The 20448-nt window shown below is 36.5% G+C and overlaps 2 protein-coding genes across 5 annotated transcripts; one reads left to right on the top strand and one right to left on the bottom strand.

The window, feature by feature from the left end:
- Window positions 1–1361: 1361 nt before the first annotated feature.
- On the bottom strand, window positions 1362–10988 carry EMB1789 (CCCH-type zinc finger family protein). 4 transcript variants are annotated; one of them, XR_015813735.1, is made up of 9 exons: window positions 10362–10988; window positions 7704–8869; window positions 5493–5561; window positions 5115–5243; window positions 4540–4590; window positions 4039–4179; window positions 3860–3938; window positions 2021–2179; window positions 1362–1587 (listed from the first exon to the last, which is right to left on the bottom strand). XR_015813735.1 is itself a non-coding variant. In XM_088208655.1 (8 exons), exons 1-8 carry the CDS (start codon window positions 10540–10542, stop codon window positions 2109–2111), a joined length of 1887 nt encoding a protein of 628 aa, XP_088064781.1. In that variant the 5' UTR covers window positions 10543–10988; the 3' UTR covers window positions 1376–2108. The 4 variants fall into 4 exon arrangements, 3 of the variants coding, with proteins under 3 accessions (XP_088064781.1, XP_088064780.1, XP_088064779.1); XM_088208655.1 differs by having other exon boundaries at window positions 1376–2179; XM_088208654.1 differs by lacking the exons at window positions 1362–1587; window positions 2021–2179 and adding an exon at window positions 2742–3718 and having other exon boundaries at window positions 10362–10987.
- Window positions 10989–12064: 1076 nt separating this feature from the next.
- LOC110817697 (heat shock factor protein HSF30-like) lies at window positions 12065–14784 on the top strand. Its single transcript, XM_022046335.2, has 2 exons — window positions 12065–12974; window positions 13529–14784. Exons 1-2 carry the CDS (start codon window positions 12330–12332, stop codon window positions 14363–14365), a joined length of 1482 nt encoding a protein of 493 aa, XP_021902027.2. The 5' UTR covers window positions 12065–12329; the 3' UTR covers window positions 14366–14784.
- The last annotated feature ends 5664 nt before the right edge of the window (window positions 14785–20448 follow it).

A 20448-nucleotide genomic window follows, 5' to 3' on the forward strand; every position in this document is an offset into this window, starting at 1 on the left:
TACGAGTTGCCACATAAAGAATGATAATAAAAAGAGATAGAATTGAACTCCTTATCCCAAATATTTTCATTCCAATTATCCTTAAGTGATCGACGCAATTTGATAATCGTGTGACCAATAAAACCCTATGTTTTTTCATCTTCTTTTTCCTTCTTGAAAAATTGTGAGATAAAAAACTAGAAAATCATTTTTTAGAAAGAAAAAAAATGTTAATATTTTATTTGAAGGAATTTTTTTTATAATTTTCTCCCAAAAATACTTTTAAATGCCCGAACTTCTCATTCCTTCAATGGTTATAATTTTCACAAATATTTTTATTTAGTTCAACAAATTCACCTATTCCAATTAAATTGACATGATCCTAAATCACTTCTTCAAATATATTTCCAGCTTATCAATTTTATTAGTCTCCATGCAAGTTATAAAAACATCATGAAAGGAGATGATATGTGAATCAAGAGTTGCTATTACCTTAATCAAATCTCTATCTTTTACTCTCTCCGAGCAAATTCTTTTTCAATTGTTTTCTCTTTTGTTTTTCTTCTTTTTTCATTTTTCTCGTCGGTTTGGCATAGTAGGACGCTATTGCAAAGAAAATGATCAAGTTGCTAAGTGAATCTCACAAGGTTCCACTTAAAAGTGGCTTATTAGATTTTTTTTTTCTTTCTTTTTTTTAATGAACCAAATGGGGTTTGTTAGGCTTGATCTTCATTTACCAGGTATATGTATGTCATGCTTTTCTCTGCCTTTGACTGAGATGAAGTGAAGTACATATATTTGTCACATTAAATTCTAATAAAATATTTTCAATAGTAAACCTAGACATGCAAATACTTATTTTGAAATAACTTATAAATTAATGAGTATGACTAAAAAAATTAGATAAATTAAACTATTTTTTTTTTCCTATATTAGTTTTTCTGAGTTAAATATTATAATATAAAAAATTCATATTTATTTTTTTACAAATTTTTGTTGCCCCATCAATTTACACATGCACCTGTATATAAATCTTCATACCTAGCATTTCACTGTCCCGCCAGAGAGGAAAAATTGAGGTATTCAATATTGTTCTACAATCATTTTCCTTCTGTCCCTGCAAAGGGAAAAAAATATAATATAGATCAACATAAACTACAAAATAAGTAGTTAAAAGGGGAAATATTAATACAACAGTTAAAATATTATCAAATATGTAAGGTGTATTATTGGTCATTCACTACTTGCTAACAAGCAGAAATCTTATTGCATGTATAGATATATATCAATTAAACAATGAAATAAATGTTTTAACTATGTTTATATATATAAGCACAAAATCTTATATCATATACATATTATATACATTATTAATTAAAAATCGAAAATAAACCTTTTTTACTATATATAGGATAATGTTGTACAGGGAAATAAAAAGTTAACACTTATACCGGTAATGATCAATGAGATGTAACAAATCTTATTAATGTATGAACTATATAATGAGCGGCTGGAGCTTGAAGCTTACAACCACCAGAACAAAGAAACTGCCACCAAACCAAAACCTGAGGTGAAACCCGTAACAGCTCAGCACGGCATACCTTGGCTCTAAAAAACCAGCAAAGCAAACACAAACGCAAATCAAAGTTGTTCGAAGTGTAAAGCCAGAAGAGAAGGGAATCAAAGGGTAGTGGGAGAGATCTTAACAAATATTCATAATTGCATCCAGCAAAGCAAAACCAGTATTCATCCAGACAAAATAATAATCCACATCCAAAATTTTGTTTCTTCCCTTGATAAGGAAATGCAAAAAATTTTATTTTTTATCCACTTATCTTACAAGAAAAGAAAATCAAATCCCATTTGTCTGCTTCAGAAGTGCGGAATTCTAGAATAAAATAAGAAAAAACAAATCAATTTTCTCTTAGTTGGAAAAAGAGTAAAGCCTCCTGAAAAGAAATAAAAAGAAAAGAAAAGAAAAGAAAGAAGAGTAAAGAAGATTAAATAGGTAAGTGCCTAAATATACAAAAGCAACTCAAACCTTCGCCATCTCAACAGATCCATTGTGATCCTTGCGCGCATGAAAAACCCCAGCTGTGAAACTCAAGAATAAACATATTGAATAGAGCCTAACAGCTGACTCCTCTCTGCAGTTGCTTGTCTGGTCCATATGTATCATCAAACAACTGAGAAGCTTGAACTGTCACAATACGAGAAGATACTTCAATAAATCACCGGAGGAGATGAGACAAGAGAGCAGTCTGCAGTGAACCATAACTGCAAGAATAATGGCAAAACCGCAGCACTTCAAAGGTGTTGCAGGGGAGAAGGCTGATATAGGAGCACTGATTTCAGGATTTTAAACTTAAGCTTATATATTTATGAATAATAAATAAATACTAAAGAACATATTATAATCCTTACAGACTCAAGTCAAGGTGCAGAGTGCACACATCACTTTCAGGGCCTGCCAAGCACGCTGCCAGACTAGTTTCCTAGATGTAATGGCAAGAAATTTAACCAAAGAAACTTCTTGAAAGAGAGAACGTAAATCACTTCAACTTGTAAAAATTTCAACTAACAATAATCCATAATTACATCCATGCAATAAATCATTCTTATAGCTAGATACTTAGATTTATATGCAATCTAAAAAGAGAATTTAAATGTATGTTTGAACAAGCAAGGGCATTTAGTCCACCAAGTTGACGTGCTCAAGAAAAGTGAGGAAATAAGTAACCAGGAGCTCCTGCACAAGCAAATTGAGATGCAACAATAGCCTCTCTCTCTTCAACTTTTCAGATAACTTCCAACAATTCTGAAAACCATCCACATCATTTGAATCTATCTTAAGATATATTCATCATACAATTTACAGAGTGTCTTTATTGCTTCCTTTTGCTATTTAAACTATACAAAAATTCTAGGAGTCTTGACGAATAATTACTCGAACCTCCAAGAATACTACCATCCCTTGTTTCCTTATGACTAACAACCACACTACAACCGGTTGATTTATTTATCTCCAATTCAGATTCCAACTTGGCAGCAAATTTCAGAGCAGGGATAAGAGCCTTTTGACTTGTGTTTGACGTGTTCTTACATAATCCATGCGGTAACTGATCTAGAACTTGACCCTGAGTGACAGGTAGAGCCGGCAGTTTCTGTAGCTTTTGAATTTCATTTTGATGTTTCTGAGACCCGTTTTGATTCCCCTGAACAAGTTTACTGGTAACAAAACCAAAACTGGAAGGCGAGCCAGATGTTTTATTGTCTATAGACGCATCTATTAAATCTTGTCCAAAAGAAAGAAAGCCCATCCCTCTTGGTGCGGCTACAGATTGCGATTTCTTCAACATTTCATTTGTGCCTGAAGCACCTAGGGAGTGGTTTCCTGGTTGGATAATATTGTTCCTGCTCGAGGATGAAGTAGGCCGGTCTTGCAAACTCGAAATTTTAAATGGTGAAGCTTTAAAACCATTTCTCCTCTTCAAGGTCAAACTCGTTAATTTCCCATTATTGGAATCTTCAAGGGAGTTTTTTCCAAACGAGAGAAAATTCAAACCCTTAGGTGCCACAGCTGGAACTTTCATTTGAATTCCACTAATATTTCCCACCTTATCAGATATGCCTTGGCTGTTCAGGTTCCAACTTTCAGTACTTCCATTTATCTTTGGAGAAGAGTCATTTTGGTGAGACTTATGAGATTGAACCAACAATTTACCAGCAGAGGGAGAACCTGAACCATTCGTTTGCAAAACATTCTCTATTATATGTTTGCTATGATTAGAATATAAAATCCCCACAGAATAGGAAGAAGCATCAACATTCTGATGTGAGGTTTCACTAGTGCTTAGTTGCTTCTTCAGATTTGAAGTACCTATGAAAGATGGAGGGTTTTTCTCAGGCTTTAAAGCATCTGAAGCAGATACAGAAGGAATAGCTTCCTTTGGTGGAATCTGTAATAAAAATAGTCACTTAAATGCTCAACACTAAAATACTATTATTTCAAATTAAACAGGTCCCAAAGAGTTGTCCTCAATAAGCATAAAACCATACCTTGTGTGAAAACATGCAATCACCACCTCTATTGCAAAAACCTTTGGCAAAAAAGTTGGCGCAGGGATAGTTGGAGAGTTGATGATCAAATGGACAATCAGCTCCCTTCATACAAGAGTGACGTGCAAAATGACAGCACGGCTACAAGACCAGAAAGAAGGAAAAGAGAGTGAAAATAGAGAAGCTTCACCAAGTCATCATCATTTGACTACAGGCAGCCATTTCTCCCCCACCCCCCTTCACACCACCACACCCCCCCCCCCACACAAAAGGGATAAGAAAAGCTTTCATGAATTGAGTAAAAGTGGGGGATATAGAGAGAGAGAGAGAGAGAGAGGGGGGGGTAGAGAGAGCCTAACATGGTGCTATGAAGTCATTTCTTCTACTAATAGTAATAAGAAGATGACCATATCTCATTACTAGAGATTCACTTGAAAAAAATACATATCGATAGAAATGCAACATGTGCCAAGTAGCAAATACCAAGTCCAATTATCATACCTTCGATTTTGTCAAAGGTATTGTATCATGTGAAAATTTGCACTTTTCACCCTAGAGAAAGAACACCGGTAATAGTAAGTAGATGAGTAAGTGAACGAAAATCTAAAAGAAACTAAACAAAGAACCAAACGAACACTTAATATATAAAGGATAACAAAGCAGGAACCACCCCCTCCCACTTTCCCTTTCCTTGGTAACTTTCCCCTTTCTATTTAATAATCTTTTCGTATACCATAAGGATGCAAAAGTTTAGCCTCCATCAGTGCTCTTATGGAGGTACAAAATCAATGCCACAAATAAATCTGTGAAGCTCATTGGAGGCTTTTCTCTTCTCATATGGGAGAGAGAGCTCCGGTGATATGGTTCATTTCCCATAGCCAATACCAGCCTGAACTCTTAATCCCTAGTCCACCTTTTTCTTTTGTATCCCTCAACTAAGAAAATTATTTCCACATAAGACCCAATTAAAAAGCAACTAATCAGATCTGCCTATACCTAAAGACACAATAACATGAAGCTTTGACCCTATTAAACAAGATCCCACAAGAAGAAAGAAATGCAGGACGCTACACAACCTCATAACATCTTCCCTTGAGATAATGTTGGCAATAAGTAATTGTTTTTGGTTTCACAACTGGGTGGAGTTTCAGCCTTTTAACACCAAGCTCTCTATTCTTTTTGGCTCGTTGCTTTCTTTTTTTTTCCTGCAAAATAGATTAGAACGGTAGATCAGATGTATACTCCAGAAGCACATAGAATACATGGCGCATGTATGTAGTGATAAAACAAAACATGAAATAGTGTTTGGTTGAATATGGAAAACTTTCAAAAAAAAGAAAAACATTTGATGCAGAATTCATAGCCAATTAGCAAATTATTTTCTACAGAAACAAGAGGGGAATGCGTTCAATCCATTCAAACATCTTCAAAAACAAAACAGGATATAGTATAACCTTTTTCTTTTCTTTTCTTGCTTCAGAAGGAGGAGCTCGCTTTTTCTTGTTACAGACTACAGCATCCAACTGCAGATAACCAACAACAAAACCACCAAGGAATTAGATTTGTCAAATCATTCCAAACCTCTAAACTTTCAGACTTACAGATCTCTCTGACAAAAAAATAAGAAAAAAATAAGAAAAAAGTACTTTGACAAATAAGAGGAGCAAAGAGAGAGAAGGGGAGGAGAGCAAAGCAAAGATATAGCTCAAGTCTTGTACCTTTAACAGATATAAAGGCAAAAGATCACAAACCCTTTTATTTGGTAATGAACAATTTTTTTGGCAGTTTCAAGAGGAGAGGAAGTAGGCCAACCATAAAATTAAAATCGATCATAAAGTTAAGGTAACTAACAAGAAGATGAAAAGTATTGGTAGTCTTGTCATACTGAACATTCAGCCATAAAGTCAAATACCGAAGTTATCCGTCCAATCCCAAGTTAGAAAGATAGAAACAAGACATTTTTGAGTTATCAAATACCCAAGTTATCCGTCCAATCCCATCTGTAGAAATTCAATAAAGACATGGCTGCATGTGTGGCCGCATTGAAAGATTAAGTCATTCAACTATAGAGATTGAAACAAGTTTCTAGCAATAATCCTCGTAAATGACAAGCCTCTTACTTTGATTTTCACAATGAGCAAGGGTTTGAAAAATTGGAGAATGTTCCCAATCTTCCTCCACCTTAATTTCTTAGTTGTGCATAGCTACGGTCGAGAAAAGACGATGGATCTACCATCTATAAATGATGATTCATTCTTTTCCTCGGTTTACAAATAGCTAAAAATTTTGTTCATATAGTAGAGCCCAAATTTGATGGAACTGGTTGGAAAAATATAGAGCACATCAAAATTAACTAGAACACAATGAACCAATGTTGAACAAGTCTAAATAAATTTTGAACGAATATGGTCGAACACAAACTCCACTTATAAGTCAAAACAACCACAAACTATGAGAGGCTGACTTGTGGGTCACGTGGTCGCGTTGCCTCAGGCTTCTGGTGATAGACTCAACTTGAACAGGTGCTCACATATTAAGGCTCCTCGCAATGTGTCATTGCCAAGAAGATGTGGATCTAGTGGTGCACTGCCATGAGAACTTGTGGCACAAGTGACACAAATTCCCACGATATTTAGCAGCAAGGAGCTGGGTATGTATGTTAGAGTTTGGATCCTCTAGCAGTGGTTGTGTCAATCGTTACCCACTAATTGTGGGTGTTCTTCTACTGTGGAAGTAATGGCTTTTAGGGTTTGTATTTTCTTTTGTTTTTTTCTTTCAGATGACTATAAAAGCTTTTAGCTCTACTACCAACTTATGTAGGACAAATTAGAATTGATTTATCTACTTAGGGATTTTGTAATAAAATCTAGATAATATAGCTAGCGTTCTTAGATATGATACCTAAAAATTCTAACCGTAACACTTACAAAGTTTTATTGCATCGTACAACCAGAAAATTAGAAAAATTTCTCGAAGTATTTTTCAAATAATTGGGCTCCTCTCAAAAGTCAAATTTTAACATATTTATATGATTCATAAATAAGATTAAACTATGAAATAGTAAGACTAATATGATTAGAAAAATTAAATATTTGGAAAGTAAAATCTTAGAGTTTCTAAAATTATAATAACAAACTCCAAAATAGTACAATAATTTCACATTTAAAAAACTATAATTCTAATCTATTAAAAAATCTGAACTTATTCCATTATGCATCATCATCAAAGTGCAAAGTATTTGTACAAACTCAATAGAGGCCCAAAGCACCAATTTTAACAGAAACTGTATCAAATACAAGGTTTGTTTGGCAGATTCCCAAGACCATGACCAAAAGTTTTTATAGGATCACTTCTAAAAATGAAACAGGTGCCGATGATGGTCTCCTTTTGCAGTTGCCTCCCACGCACAGGAAGATGAAGCAAAGGACCCTAAGATGGAGCAGGGAGCCTGCACGTCCTCCCTTATCCTGACTATGGGGAGAAATAGTAGGTGACATAATGAACCAAACGAACAGAATAACAGCATTATGCCAATAACAATATGACCATGAATTTATTTCATAAACAAAATATGACCATGAATAGAAACGAAACATTGCCGTGTATGTTTGCCACTAACACACACACACAGAGATCAAAGAAGAATTGAATAAGTGAAAAACTACCTTCCTTTCAGATGAGATTCCTTGATATTCCTCAGCATATTTTTCCGCCATTTCTCTTGGTGGTACTAGGTTATCAGGATAAGCCAGCTGATAGCTAATGCCCTCTGTTCCAATACCTTCCTGTTTGTTTTCTCCAGCTGTATACATGCATTTGCCTGTGCCAGCCCCAACAGCTGCAGTAGAAGTTCGATGAACAACCAATCCAGTATTAGATAATGTCCTATTTGTCACATGTTCTTCAAGTTGCACTTCTCTACCACGATTGGTATCTGCAGTGAAAAAAATGTGCTGAGAATCTCTTTTATCAATTACATGGTCAAGAACTTGCTTCTCCCCTACTTTCCCCTCTGAGTGTACAACATCTCCAAGAGACATATTAAATGATTCATCATCGTTCCAGAAGTCGCCAGAAATCTCTCCCTCTTCAATGTCTACATCTTTAATTATGCAGTTAGATATAGGACTTACGCCACTGCAACTAGCTTGTTTCTCCCATTCCATTTCTTTCTTCTGCATTTCCTGATTTCTTTCAAATGAACTGGTCTTTGAAAAGGAAATTTTGTCATCAATATTCTCACTTAGTTTTGAAACTTCACTGTATAAAGGTTTGTCTAGAGACATATCAGATGCTCTAGAAATCTGTTGCATACACTCTTCTTTATCTTCTTGCAGCTTGGCTGCACTCTGAGGCTCCTCTGTAGCAATTCTTTGGAGGTCATGCTGTTGCTCTTGGTCATTCACTGCTGCAGCCACAAAATTGACGCTCTGGTTTTCATCCAATGATGTAACTGAGAGATTAATATTATCATCTGGAACATGATTTTCATTTCCTTTCATGATAAGCTCTAATTCATCCATTATCATTTGCTGCCGACCAAATCCCCCATCTTGAGAATGATTTGCATCAAAATCATCATCTGTCATAAGGTCATTTTGCTTTAATATATCCTCAATTTCTTCTGTCTGCATTACATGATCTATCTCACTTATCACTGCTCGAGTCTCACAAAACCTTCTGCCTCCAAAACTTGTAGCTCCAGAATCCTTGCCAATTAATGTTGGTTGATGTAGTGAACTCTCATTTCCAGTCGTAACAGGACCCATAGACTTACCATGTTTATCCTTTTTTTTTTTAGTTACTTGTTCCATCCCATTCTTGTCATTACCTTCAAGAAAAATAAAGGTAAACAGCAAGGAAGACGGTGGAACTCAACAACAATTATGGTAATTAGAAATAAAATATTAGAAAAAATAAGAGTGGAAAAGAAAGAGGAAATAACAGTGGAAAGCATTCCCCTTATTTGGTAGAAGTGAAATTGAAAGCAAGGAAAACTTAAAATTCCTTATATAAGCAGACCCAATCCTCTCAAATTTGGTGAAAATGTACTAAAACATAAAATCGGAAAGACAATAACTATGCTTTTTTATCTTTTTTCTCACCAATTGCAATCCTTTACACCAACCACACCTATGATTTTCCCAAGCTTCTATCCTTGCAAATCTTTTCCCTCACTTTTTCATCTTCCCCACGAACAAAGACACCTATTTTCGTTAAAAAGACTGTTTCAGGATTATAAAAGCAGATTTTTAATTCTTTCCAACCACATTTACTTCAATTTGATCCATATTCCTTTAACATTGAATTACTAACATTTCTGAGATGCACGGTATTACATTGAATCAGTAGATCCTGATTCTAATGTTCTGTATGAAAAAAATGTACTATTACATTGAATGTCTTAGACGTGTATTTATGATTTCTACATAGACAAGTAGGATTTAGAATCCACCAAGCTTGAACTGAGTATGTCATAATTTTAGAATAAATATCGGTAGCATTATCATGTTGTCAACATCTTTTATTTGCTTTTCAAAATTTTGTTCTTAACATGAAAACAAATATATAAACATTTGAAGAATATACAAACTAGTATCTGAATATCAGACAAATAGAAACATGTATACGAACATATGTTCACATATTTGGCATATGCATAAATACATATATACTAAAAAGCAAAATAATTATTACTTTTGTAGGGATATTTCAGTCTCCATAGCATCTTTTAACTCCAGAAAACCAAATTAAGTGATAATCAAAACTATACTGGTGAACCAAACAAGAAATTAAAATACTATTCTCATTCCAAACTAATTCGATTCTTACTACATTCCTGATTATATTATGTGGGAAAAAACCACACTTTGAACCAAAAGTAGCTACAATATGTTCTACAAGATCTATCGAAGCCTGATAAAAGCTTTGGCGAAACTTATCTTGCTTTCTGGAACAAAATAAGAGTAGTTTTTTTAGCTTTCTAAATCAATAATCAGAATAAGTTTTTTTACCTTTGTGAAGCAGTAGAAGAATTTCCAAATTTCCTATCCACCAAGAAAGCAACTTTTACCGATGAAAACCTTGTAGCCACCGAGAAAAAGGCTTCTTTCTATTAAAATTAACGCAATTTCCTCAAAACCCAGTTTTCTAGACCAGAAAAAAAAAAGGATTCTTGCTTCCAAAACAATAGAACCAAAAAAACATAATAGCTAAAGGAATTCTAATTCCAATGCCCAACTGCAGAAAAAGGTAAAGAAACCAAAAAACAAAATACAGTGGTCAAAAATTGATAACTAAATGCAACAATATGCAGTTGTTACCTAATCTTTCCAGAGTAATTGGAGTGTTAAGAGAAACTTGAGAATGGTCATAGCAATGCGATAAAATGTGCACTAGCATACGATAAGTCTCACTCTGGAGATGTGATCGACGGCGAGGACGGAAAGAGAAAAAAGGAGTTTCGTGAGAGGAGTTTGTGGTTCCAATTTCTGATTTCTCCATTATGCAGCCAAAGAACTTTGAGCACTTAAAATCGTTAAACTCCAGCTAAGGGCTTCGCCTCCTCTTGGAGTGAGATACTAACCTTAAAAGCTTAAAATAAATGAAAAGAACGGCAACTCAGTTCCAAGCACTAATTCATTCACCAATGGAACATAATAGCACTGTCCATCAATTAAAATCACCACTCAGCTCCCTCTTCATCTTTTTTTTTTCTCGGTCCCTGTTTCTCTTCGGTTTTTCACTCAATCTCCCTATGTTATCGTTTTCACTCAAACCGATACACAAAGAAGGCCCCAGGTTTTCTCACTTCTCTCTTTCTATAGCTAAAACCTCTACCAAACCCTCTCCAAATCAACGCTAAAATTTCTTTCTCTGTCTTCCTCTGTTGCAACCTTCTCTCTTCTTTGGTCTCTCCTTTTCGGCGACTGAAGGAAACAAAAAGGGCAGATTACATAAAAAAACGGCACCGTTTGGTGCATGTGAGGGTGAGGCAGGGGAAGGTTAAGTGGAGATGGGCTGGGCACCGAAAGAATCGAAATGTTGGAATACGGGCTTGTATGTGGGCCTGAAAGAATTAGAATTTGAGTTGATTTAAGTGGGCCTTTTAGAGAGGGAAGTTTGGGTTGGGTTTTTGGGGTTTTAAATTTTAAGATGGAAGAAGACTGCTAAGGTGAAATCAGAGGGGAAGACTAAAAATGAAAACTCTGCTTGTTCTTCAAGCATGTTCATCATTTTTCATGGATCTTTGCATTTAATCATCCGCTCACTAATGATGACCAGTGTCTTAAATGCTACGAGATCGGTAAACTTGATATGGGTTTAATTTTATATGAATAAATTGTGAGTGAAATAGGCAATTAAAACTCAAATTAATTTCAATTGTGCATGAAAGGTTTACGTTAAGATAATTCACTCTTTTGCTTATCTTTCTCCAAACATTTAAATAAAAAGGGTAACTATCATCTCTAATTTTGTCCCATCAAAATAAGAAATATACATATATAAAATAAAGTAATAATACTAATAATAATTTGGTGATATGATAGTTAAAAAATAATAATAAAATTGAATTATCATCGCTATAATTATTCCTTCCTTTATTTTATTACTGAAAACTATTATTATTGTCTTTCATTATAATAGTTTTAATTTTATTTCTATGATGATAATGTAAAAAGATCGAAGGAAGAGAAAAATAATAATAATAAAAAAAAAAGAGAGAGAAAAAGAAGAGGAAGAGGCAAAATGAAGAAGAAGACGGAAAAAGAAAAAAGAAAGAGAGTTAAAAAGAAGAAAACGAGTGGTTCAAGATTAAATCCAAATTTTTATGTTCGTGTTCAATTAAAAACCCAGGAAAAAGGAAAAGAATGAACTCTGGCACGTTTCTACCCCCCAGATCTTAAGTACTAAATATCACAAACAAATAAATAATAAAACTTGAAAGTAAACTTGCATCGAGTGTACTGTGTAATTCACGCACAATTTTGCATGATTTGAAGAAAGGTCAGTTCTTGACAATACAGACAAATATTTGGGGTCAGAAGGGAATTTGAAGGAAATAAGGGACTTGGATGAGGTGGGACTCGAGGCATGTCAAAAGTTTCAACAGAAGAGAAACGTGGCGATTCCTCTCCATTGCCTTATTTTGATAAAGACACTAATTCACCCACTCATTTCTCCCCCTATTTTCTCCCTCCCCGGGGACACAGTCCTCTTCTCTCATACTTACGGTGACCCCCATCGTTACTGTAACTCGGAATCAATTTCCTACGAGGAGGAAAAAAGAAATGGTGGCGCAAGATATTTGTGCTGACGGCGGTAGAGTTGAATCGTCTTCTTCGCCGCTTTTCTCATCTACAGAGTATTATTTACTGAAACCCGTTCAAGAACCGAATAAGGTTCACACTCAACTCGAAAACAAGGAGGAGAAATCCCTTGAATCGGTTACAATCAAAGAATCACACACGCCACCGCAACCGCCACCGCTTGTTAATTCTCGCTACAATTGCGGCAGAAATGTTCGGGCAGATGGTGGAAGTGGTGGCTGTGGTGTCGGTTCTTGTTGCTTGTGTTCACATTTGATCAAGGGCTTGGATAAGGATAAAAGCGAGGTGGTTCTGAAAATCAAGGAAGAGGAGCTGGAAGTAGAGGCCGTGGATTGTGATCATAACAACGGGAATGGCTCGTCTTCCTTGTCATCATCTGATGCTTTGCCCAAACCGATAGAAGGGTTACACGACTTGGGTCCCCCGCCGTTCTTGAAGAAGACGTTTGAGATGGTGGAGGATCCGGAAACTGACCCGATTGTTTCATGGAGCGTAAATCGGGATAGCTTCATCGTCTGGGACTCTCACAGCTTCTCAGAGAATCTACTGCCAAAATATTTCAAGCACAAGAACTTCTCTAGCTTCATTCGCCAGCTCAACACTTATGTGAGTCAGGGTCTTTTTCTGTTGTTATTTTATTACTATTTCCCTTTATGGTTAAATGTTTTGGTTGATTGAATTAAATATTCTTCTGTCTTTTTGACTTATTATTTTAATAAACAACTCTGTTGTTTTCTTCAGCATATTTCAGTTACCAAAAAGTACTGATTTCTTTACGTTGTCTTCTTTCAACTTGAGGCCACCTGTTAGAATCAAGAATCGTCCTAAGGTTTAAGAAGAGATTGATTTTGCCTATGATTTTGCTGAAATAGATTTTATGTTTGATCTACAAATCCTGTTGCTAGCATCTGCTTTAATACAGGTTTGCATTCTAGAACTAGAATAATGGTAAGATAACATCTAATTTAAATGGTATGCTTTAATCGATTTTATTTTCTAATAGAATTAGTATAAGATAATAACTAACGTGAGTGGGCAACCTAAAGAACAGTAACCGATTAAAGTACGGAGATTTATGTTAATGGTGTGATGTGATTTTTACATCTTTCAGTATTGGTTAGGGAAGAGGTTTTGGTGTTAATGGTGGAGTGTTATTCCAGGGTTTCAGAAAGATCGATTCAGATCGTTGGGAGTTCGTAAATGAAGGGTTCCAGGGAGGAAAGAAGCATTTGCTTAAAAATATAAAAAGAAGAAGTAGATATAATAAGCAGCAACAAGGTGGAGTGAACATTCCCAGTCCTGCAACCCTTGGATTAGAAGCTGAATTAGAGTCTCTTAAGGAAGAACAAAACACACTAAGAGTTGAAATCCTGAAATTAAGGCAGCGAGAAGAGGAATCAAAACATCAATTTAACTCTGTTCAAGAGCGCATGCACTGTGCAGAATGTAGGCAGCAACATATGTTCAATTTCTTTGTTAAGGTTGCCAAGGACCCCAAGTTTGTTCAGCGGTTGAGCCAAAAGAGACGGCAGCAGAGAGAGCTTGATAGGGCTGAATATAGGAAGAAGTGCAGATTGCTTGAAACCCAGGATACCAAGAGCTTGCCTGAGGTCATGGATGCTGGCATAAGTATCAGTTGTAGAAACCAAAATTCTAAGACACAGTCGGAACTAATTGGGTTGTTATCAGAGCACACGGACAACAGCAACCAAAGGCAGCTGTTCATGGCTGATCAATTAGGGACTCATACTCAGACTCATGAAGGCAACATGATGTTTGGAGCCACTATCTCAGACACGGCTTCCACTTATCATGACATATCAGAGAACCTGATGTTGGATAGTTCAATTGTGGAAAATGTTGTTGCTGAAGATCTACCAGTGAGTGATTCTAAATTTTATGTCGAGTTAGACGATTTGTTAGAGAAGCCTCGGAATTCGGGTGGATATGTGGGTGAACTGGTGGAGGAGATAGGCTGTATTGGAATTACGCCTTGATCTCGGCCGTATACCTTGTAGGTTCCTGTTGGAAACTTCTTGTTTCTGCTATTTACGCATGCACGGATTTGGATACCACGTTGACATAAATGATCGTATTGGGCTAGCTGCTGCTGCTTTTTCGTCTTTTTCAGCAAAAAGATGAGTAGCGCTTCCCTGAAGTTGTTGGAGGTTGGAATGATGGTAATCTGTCCTGGGTCAAATAGCCAGATTATGATGCATGGCCCCATAAAAAAATTACAGGTCCTTAGTTACTATTCCATGTTTGTTTGATTAGTGTTGTCTGGTTTCTAGATTGTAAAAAGGTTTGGGTTCTGTATCAGTACATACTGGAGCTTGGTCTTCCGGATAGAAATTGCATTACAAGAGTTTAGTTAAATTGCTTAGGATATGCATATAATACCAGATGTTATTGATTACGCTGCTTGATAGTCCCTAATCTCAGTTGAATCTTCTAACTTTGTGTATCTTTAGAAATTCAAAAAATGAGATAAAGTTACTTACTTCACACATGGATTTCAGGACTTGATAATTTTTTCATACATGGATTCCATTGCACTTTCTTGGGTTAGTGTTGTGGAATTCAAGGTTTCTTTTCACATAGATTTTGTAATTTTTGACTCATTTTATGTAAATGTGTAGTAAACTCAAGATAGAGTTTGTAAAAAAGATGGTTGTTTTCCCAACTGGAAATTTTTGTAGAAAATTTAAGGTTCTCTAACGTTGGTTATTCTTCCTAGAGATAAAGTTGTCTCCTTGCTAAATAATATTTGGCAGGTACATATTTGACATGAATTACAAATGCTTTTGAGGTAGTGCTAACTACAAGAAAACTGTGCATAACACGCCCCTAGCCTTAATTACCAATTAATTTTTTCTCTTTGCGCTTTGCTCAACAGTAATTGTGTGTCAAGTTAAACATGTGAATTGAGTGCTTGTTAAGTTGTTAAGTTAAACATGTGAATTGAGTGCTTTTTAAGTTGTACTCTTTTTCATGGTTAATAGTTTAAGACCCAACAATACTGGTTGATTTAATATCACAGATCTACTAATAGTTGCAAACTATGGAGTACAAATTTCTAAGTGTAGTTACTTTCTCCTTAGGCTGTGTCTTTCAACATCTAATAATACCAAGTATGCCTCTTATCAAATGATAGAAACCTAATTCACTATTGTAATCATTCTTATTAAAAGTGAATCTTTAAAAATTCAACATTACAGATGTGTTTTCAAATTCAGTTCCAACTACAATTGTTATCTACTTAATTTGCTTCTTTGCGCAAGTTTTGCACAAGTTCGTTCGATCCAATGAAATGAACTTTTTTGCCTCTGTTATTTATGTTGTAAGACTTTCAAAATATACTCTTATCCTTCTTAACAATGCATTGATTGCTTATGTCTTCATCTAACAATCCAGAGTTGTCTTGAAGGTAATAGAAGATGAGAATGTTTATTGTGTATCATCAACTTGCAATTAGTTCATTGAATCCAAAATTTTAATTTATTTTAAAAGAATGCGAGAATGGCATCCATGATATTCATGATTGTCATAGAGATAGCTGGAGGTAGTGCAACCACTAGTGAAGAGAAATGAGTTGCATTTAAAAACAATGTTCACAAAGATTTTCGCATCCTAACATATAAAGATCTAGCAATTCCAGACTCTCTTAATACTACAATAACATCTATGGATCAACTAAAACATTGGGCACTTTAACCAAAATTACAAGCTCTTAACAAAAATTAGAAATCTTAGATTATATTTAGCAAAAGTAAAAATATCATACTTCCAAAAAGTAAACAAAAAAAATTGGCAACAACCTGCAGAGTAGAGAAGAAGTCTTTGAAAAGTGTTTAGACTAAATTTTATGTTTAACTTAAATCAAGTTCTAATCAATATCGGGGCCTTTGGTTTTCTAAAATTCATCATGTTCAATATGCAATACAGTCAATGTTGCTCGGTATTGTATGGAGAAAAAAAAAATAAAACAATAGAAGGCCTAGAATCGATAAGTCCTATCGCACTTGTCTAGGTATATTAATTGGTTGAGCTTTTTGGGAGCATAGGTTAAAGAAATATACGCCACAGGATAATCATGTGTCCAAATAGTAAGACAATCAACATAAGAATCACCCTCCTTGTGAATAAGGGGTATGCGGTCCTCCCAATCATGTGTGAACATGACATTAAGTTCCATTTCCAGATTAGCGGTGGGTTATAGAGTATAAGATCAAAGGATTCCTGATGGTAAGAGGCAAAAGATATAGGGTGTTCATAGAGTGTAAGATGATTATTTTCTGGATGACTAACTTACACCATGATAAATTATCAATTAATATTTTATTTAAGAAATTTTGTAATGAATATTTTGCCTTAGCCGGTGAATAACCAAGAGGTCAATATGACAGCAGCATAAGATCCAAATCCCTTGCCTTTGATCATTATCATGGTGACATTATCACAATCCACGGCCTCTCCTTCCAGCTCCTCTTCCTTGATTTTCAAAACCACCTCGCTCTTTGCCTTATCCAAGCCCTTGATCAAATATGAACACAAGCAACGAGAACCGACATCACAGCCACCACCTCCACCATCTGCTCGGACATTTCTGTCGCAATTGTAGCGAGAATTAACAAGCGGTGGCGGTTGCGGTGGCGCTGGCGCTGGCGTGTGTGATTCTTGGGTTGTAACCGATTCAAGGGATTTCTCCTTCTTGTTTTCTAGTTGATTGTGAAGCTTATTTGGTTCTTGAATAGGTTTCAGTAAATAATACTCTGTAGATGACAAAAGCGGCGAAGAAGACGATTCACCTCCATCGCCGTCAGCACCAATATCTTGCGCCGCCATTTCTTTCTCCTCCTCGTAGGAAATTGACTCCGAGTTGCAGCAACAATGGCGGTCACCGAAAGTAAGAGAGAAAAGGAGAGTGTCCCCGGGAAGGGGGATAGTAGGGAGAGAAATGACTAGGTGGATTAGTGTGTGTGTCAAAATAAAGCAATGGAGAGGAAACACAAAAAGAAAATGAAGAGGCAAAATGAAAAAGAAAAGAAAATGAAGAAGAAATCGGGGGAAAAAAATGGCCAAAAAAAAGGTTGGGGAAGCAAAAAGAGAGAGAGTAAGAAGAAGAAAATGAGCGGCCCTGATTAAATACAAAATTTCAACTCGCAGTTCAATTGAAATCTGACCCATTTCAATTATTTACCAAAAAAATATCTTGACACCAGCCTAGCATGTTTTTTTGTAACACTCAAATTTTTTTTTTTTTAATTTTAATTTTTATTAAAATTTTATTTAATTTTAGTTTATTTTAATAATTAATTTATAAGGTTTTAATTTAATTTAATTTAATTTAATAGAAATAAAAATAATAATAATAATAAAATGCAGTAAAATTATTTTTGAGATTTAATTGAAATTACTTTTGAAAAAAATAGGTGAAAATTTAGTTTTTAAGGGTTTTTTTGAAAAGAAAATCGAAAATCGGAGGTCAAAACGCTATTTAGAAAAATAACGCCACGTTAGCAGCCGCGTTAGCAACCCCGGCCAACCAGGATACGCCGCGTAGCAGGGACGCTGACGCGGGAAGCCACGCGGGACGGAGACATGAGGGCGATCCGCGTGCGTGTGATCGGATGGCCCAGATCCGTTCCCGCGCGCATGGACGGCCCAGATCAAAAGCGCGCATGGACAGCCCAAATCTCACGCATGCGGATGGTCCAGATTTGATCACGCACGGACGGCTCAGATCGCATCGCGATGGACGGTTTAGATTTATTTTTAATTTAATCGCGATCGGACGGCCCAGATTAAATCATGATGGACGGCTTAGATTAAAAGGGAAGGGTTATAAATAATCGCATCCACACCCAACCCCAAACCCTAGCCGTCAAAACCCTCGCCGGAGAAGACGACTCGGCCACCGGAGGAACCCGCTGCCGCACCGGAGGATTTTTCGGCCGCCAAACGAGGTAAAATTTCTCTCATTGGCTCATTTTTCGATGCTGAACCTCCCTGTGGTCAAATCAGAGCCAAACCACCGGCCAATTGGCTGGAAAACACCGCCGAAGTCCAGTGTCGCAGCTACGAGTTTCTTCGATTTATACCTCCGATGAGGCCCTTCCCGGTTCCCGTTCGATGTAATTTTTATACCACTGTGATCACCGTCCTTTTTTCTACAGGTTGACCGGAGTAAAACACCAAATCACAACTCGCGCCGGAGGAGCCGTCGCACCCGAGAGCTTCGCCACTAGTAAGTCTCAGTTTTCTGGAATTTTTTGGCCCACCGAGGGCCCTAGGGGTGTTTTATCACAGGAACCAATGCAAGTTTGGCCGAATTCGACCGAAAACGGCCGAAAATGGCCAACCTGAGGTGGATCGCCGCCGTGGGCGGCGGTGCCGTCGCCTAAGCACGACGGAGTTACCGTGCCGGAGTTTCAAAATTGGCCGAATAGGCCCTGGGTCTGATTTGGAATTTTTTGGGGACATGCGCAGGTACCGGAAGTGTGTTTCAGTTTCCGAAAAAAAATTCAGGGAATCTAGGAACTGCCCGTAGGCGCAGTGAGAACCTGATTTCAGACTCAAAACAAGTAAAGATCCCTCACCCTATTTCTTATCACGGCATTAAAGCTTAATAAATGATAAAACGGTATTTTATGAATTAATAGATATGTATAATTTATTAAGACTGCTAATGGAGCACGAATTTGATATATTTTCGGTCAGGTGTTGTTTGATTTATTTTACAGTTTTGAATGCAGTATGGTGCCTGATGTGTTTATTCTATAGTTTCATATGCATGAATCACAGTTTCATTTATTATGCTTTGAATTATTGTGAACCCGATGTTGTGTTGCCTTATTTTGTGTCAATTACTGGTTTACGTATTTGTGTTTGATTAGATAATTGAGATTAAGAAAAATGGTAAAAAGGTATGTGAATTGATAAATGGATAATGTCGACAGCCTGACTAGATATCTTAGGAGATGGTGGACGGACTGGGTCCATAGAGAATCCTACTAGGAACGTGGTCTCTCATGTCGGACAGGGTATGGAGACTTTATGTGTTTTGGTGCCCATACCGGACGGAGTATGGGGACAGCCCGTTTCACCCTCATACCAGACGGGGTATTGAGATATATGGTTTTGGCGCCCGTCCGGTATGGGGACGGCCCTGGAATTAAGTTATTAATGTGAATGGTTCACGTTTAGCGGGGACCCCCTATGGATCCCCATGGATACTAGAAGGCTGATAAAAGAGGAAATTTGTTGCCTGATGATTGAAATATAAAAGCATGATATGTGTTATGTTACAGAGTGTGCATGATGTTATGATGTTTATGATGTTATTGTTTCTCATAAGTTGTTTTCATGAATCTCATTGAGGTAAGTGGACAGTAAAGGTTTTTATTATTGATAAATGAGTTTGTTATAAATTATGCTTAATTGGTCGTTTTTGTTTTCTACCAACCTTTACTTCTGTGACAGTGAGATAGTGTAATGTCTTTACTGGGCTAGTGTAGCTCATTCCTTACTTAATCATTTCAGATCAGGAGGACTTGGTTCCCGAGCCCGTTCTGCAGGAAGACGGCAAGTAGAAGCCAAAGAATTTATTAGTTTTCCTTATAGTATTCATTCATAGTAGTTCCTTTAGTTAGTTTATTCTTTCATACGTTTAATTCGTTTTGATTATTGTGTAAGGAATGTTAATCATAATCTATTTTATTTCGCTTCCGCACTTAAAATAAATATATACATTTTCTTTTAATTTCCGGGGTTGTTACAGTTGGTATCAGAGCCGCGTTCCTCGGACCCGTCCCTTACACAATAATACTTAGAGGAATACCAAACTGAGAATTATTACTCAACCATTCCTTGTGAAATGCAGGTGCAGAGAGATGAGGAGAGGGAGACCCCCACTAAACTGAGCAGCCCGGGATGATTCGCTTCGGGAAGATGTTGACAGAATATCTAAGATGCTCGAAAGGATCATTGCTGCTCAACAAGGTCGAGAGGAGAGAAGGGAATTACCTGACCCTCCCCCACTACCACAGTTTGAACCATCGCTGCAGCGAGCGGATCTCGA

The sequence above is a fragment of the Carica papaya genome, chromosome 7, assembly GCF_054855325.1.
Source record: "Carica papaya isolate Zhongbai chromosome 7, ASM5485532v1, whole genome shotgun sequence".
Classification (NCBI taxonomy): Eukaryota; Viridiplantae; Streptophyta; class Magnoliopsida; order Brassicales; family Caricaceae; genus Carica; species Carica papaya.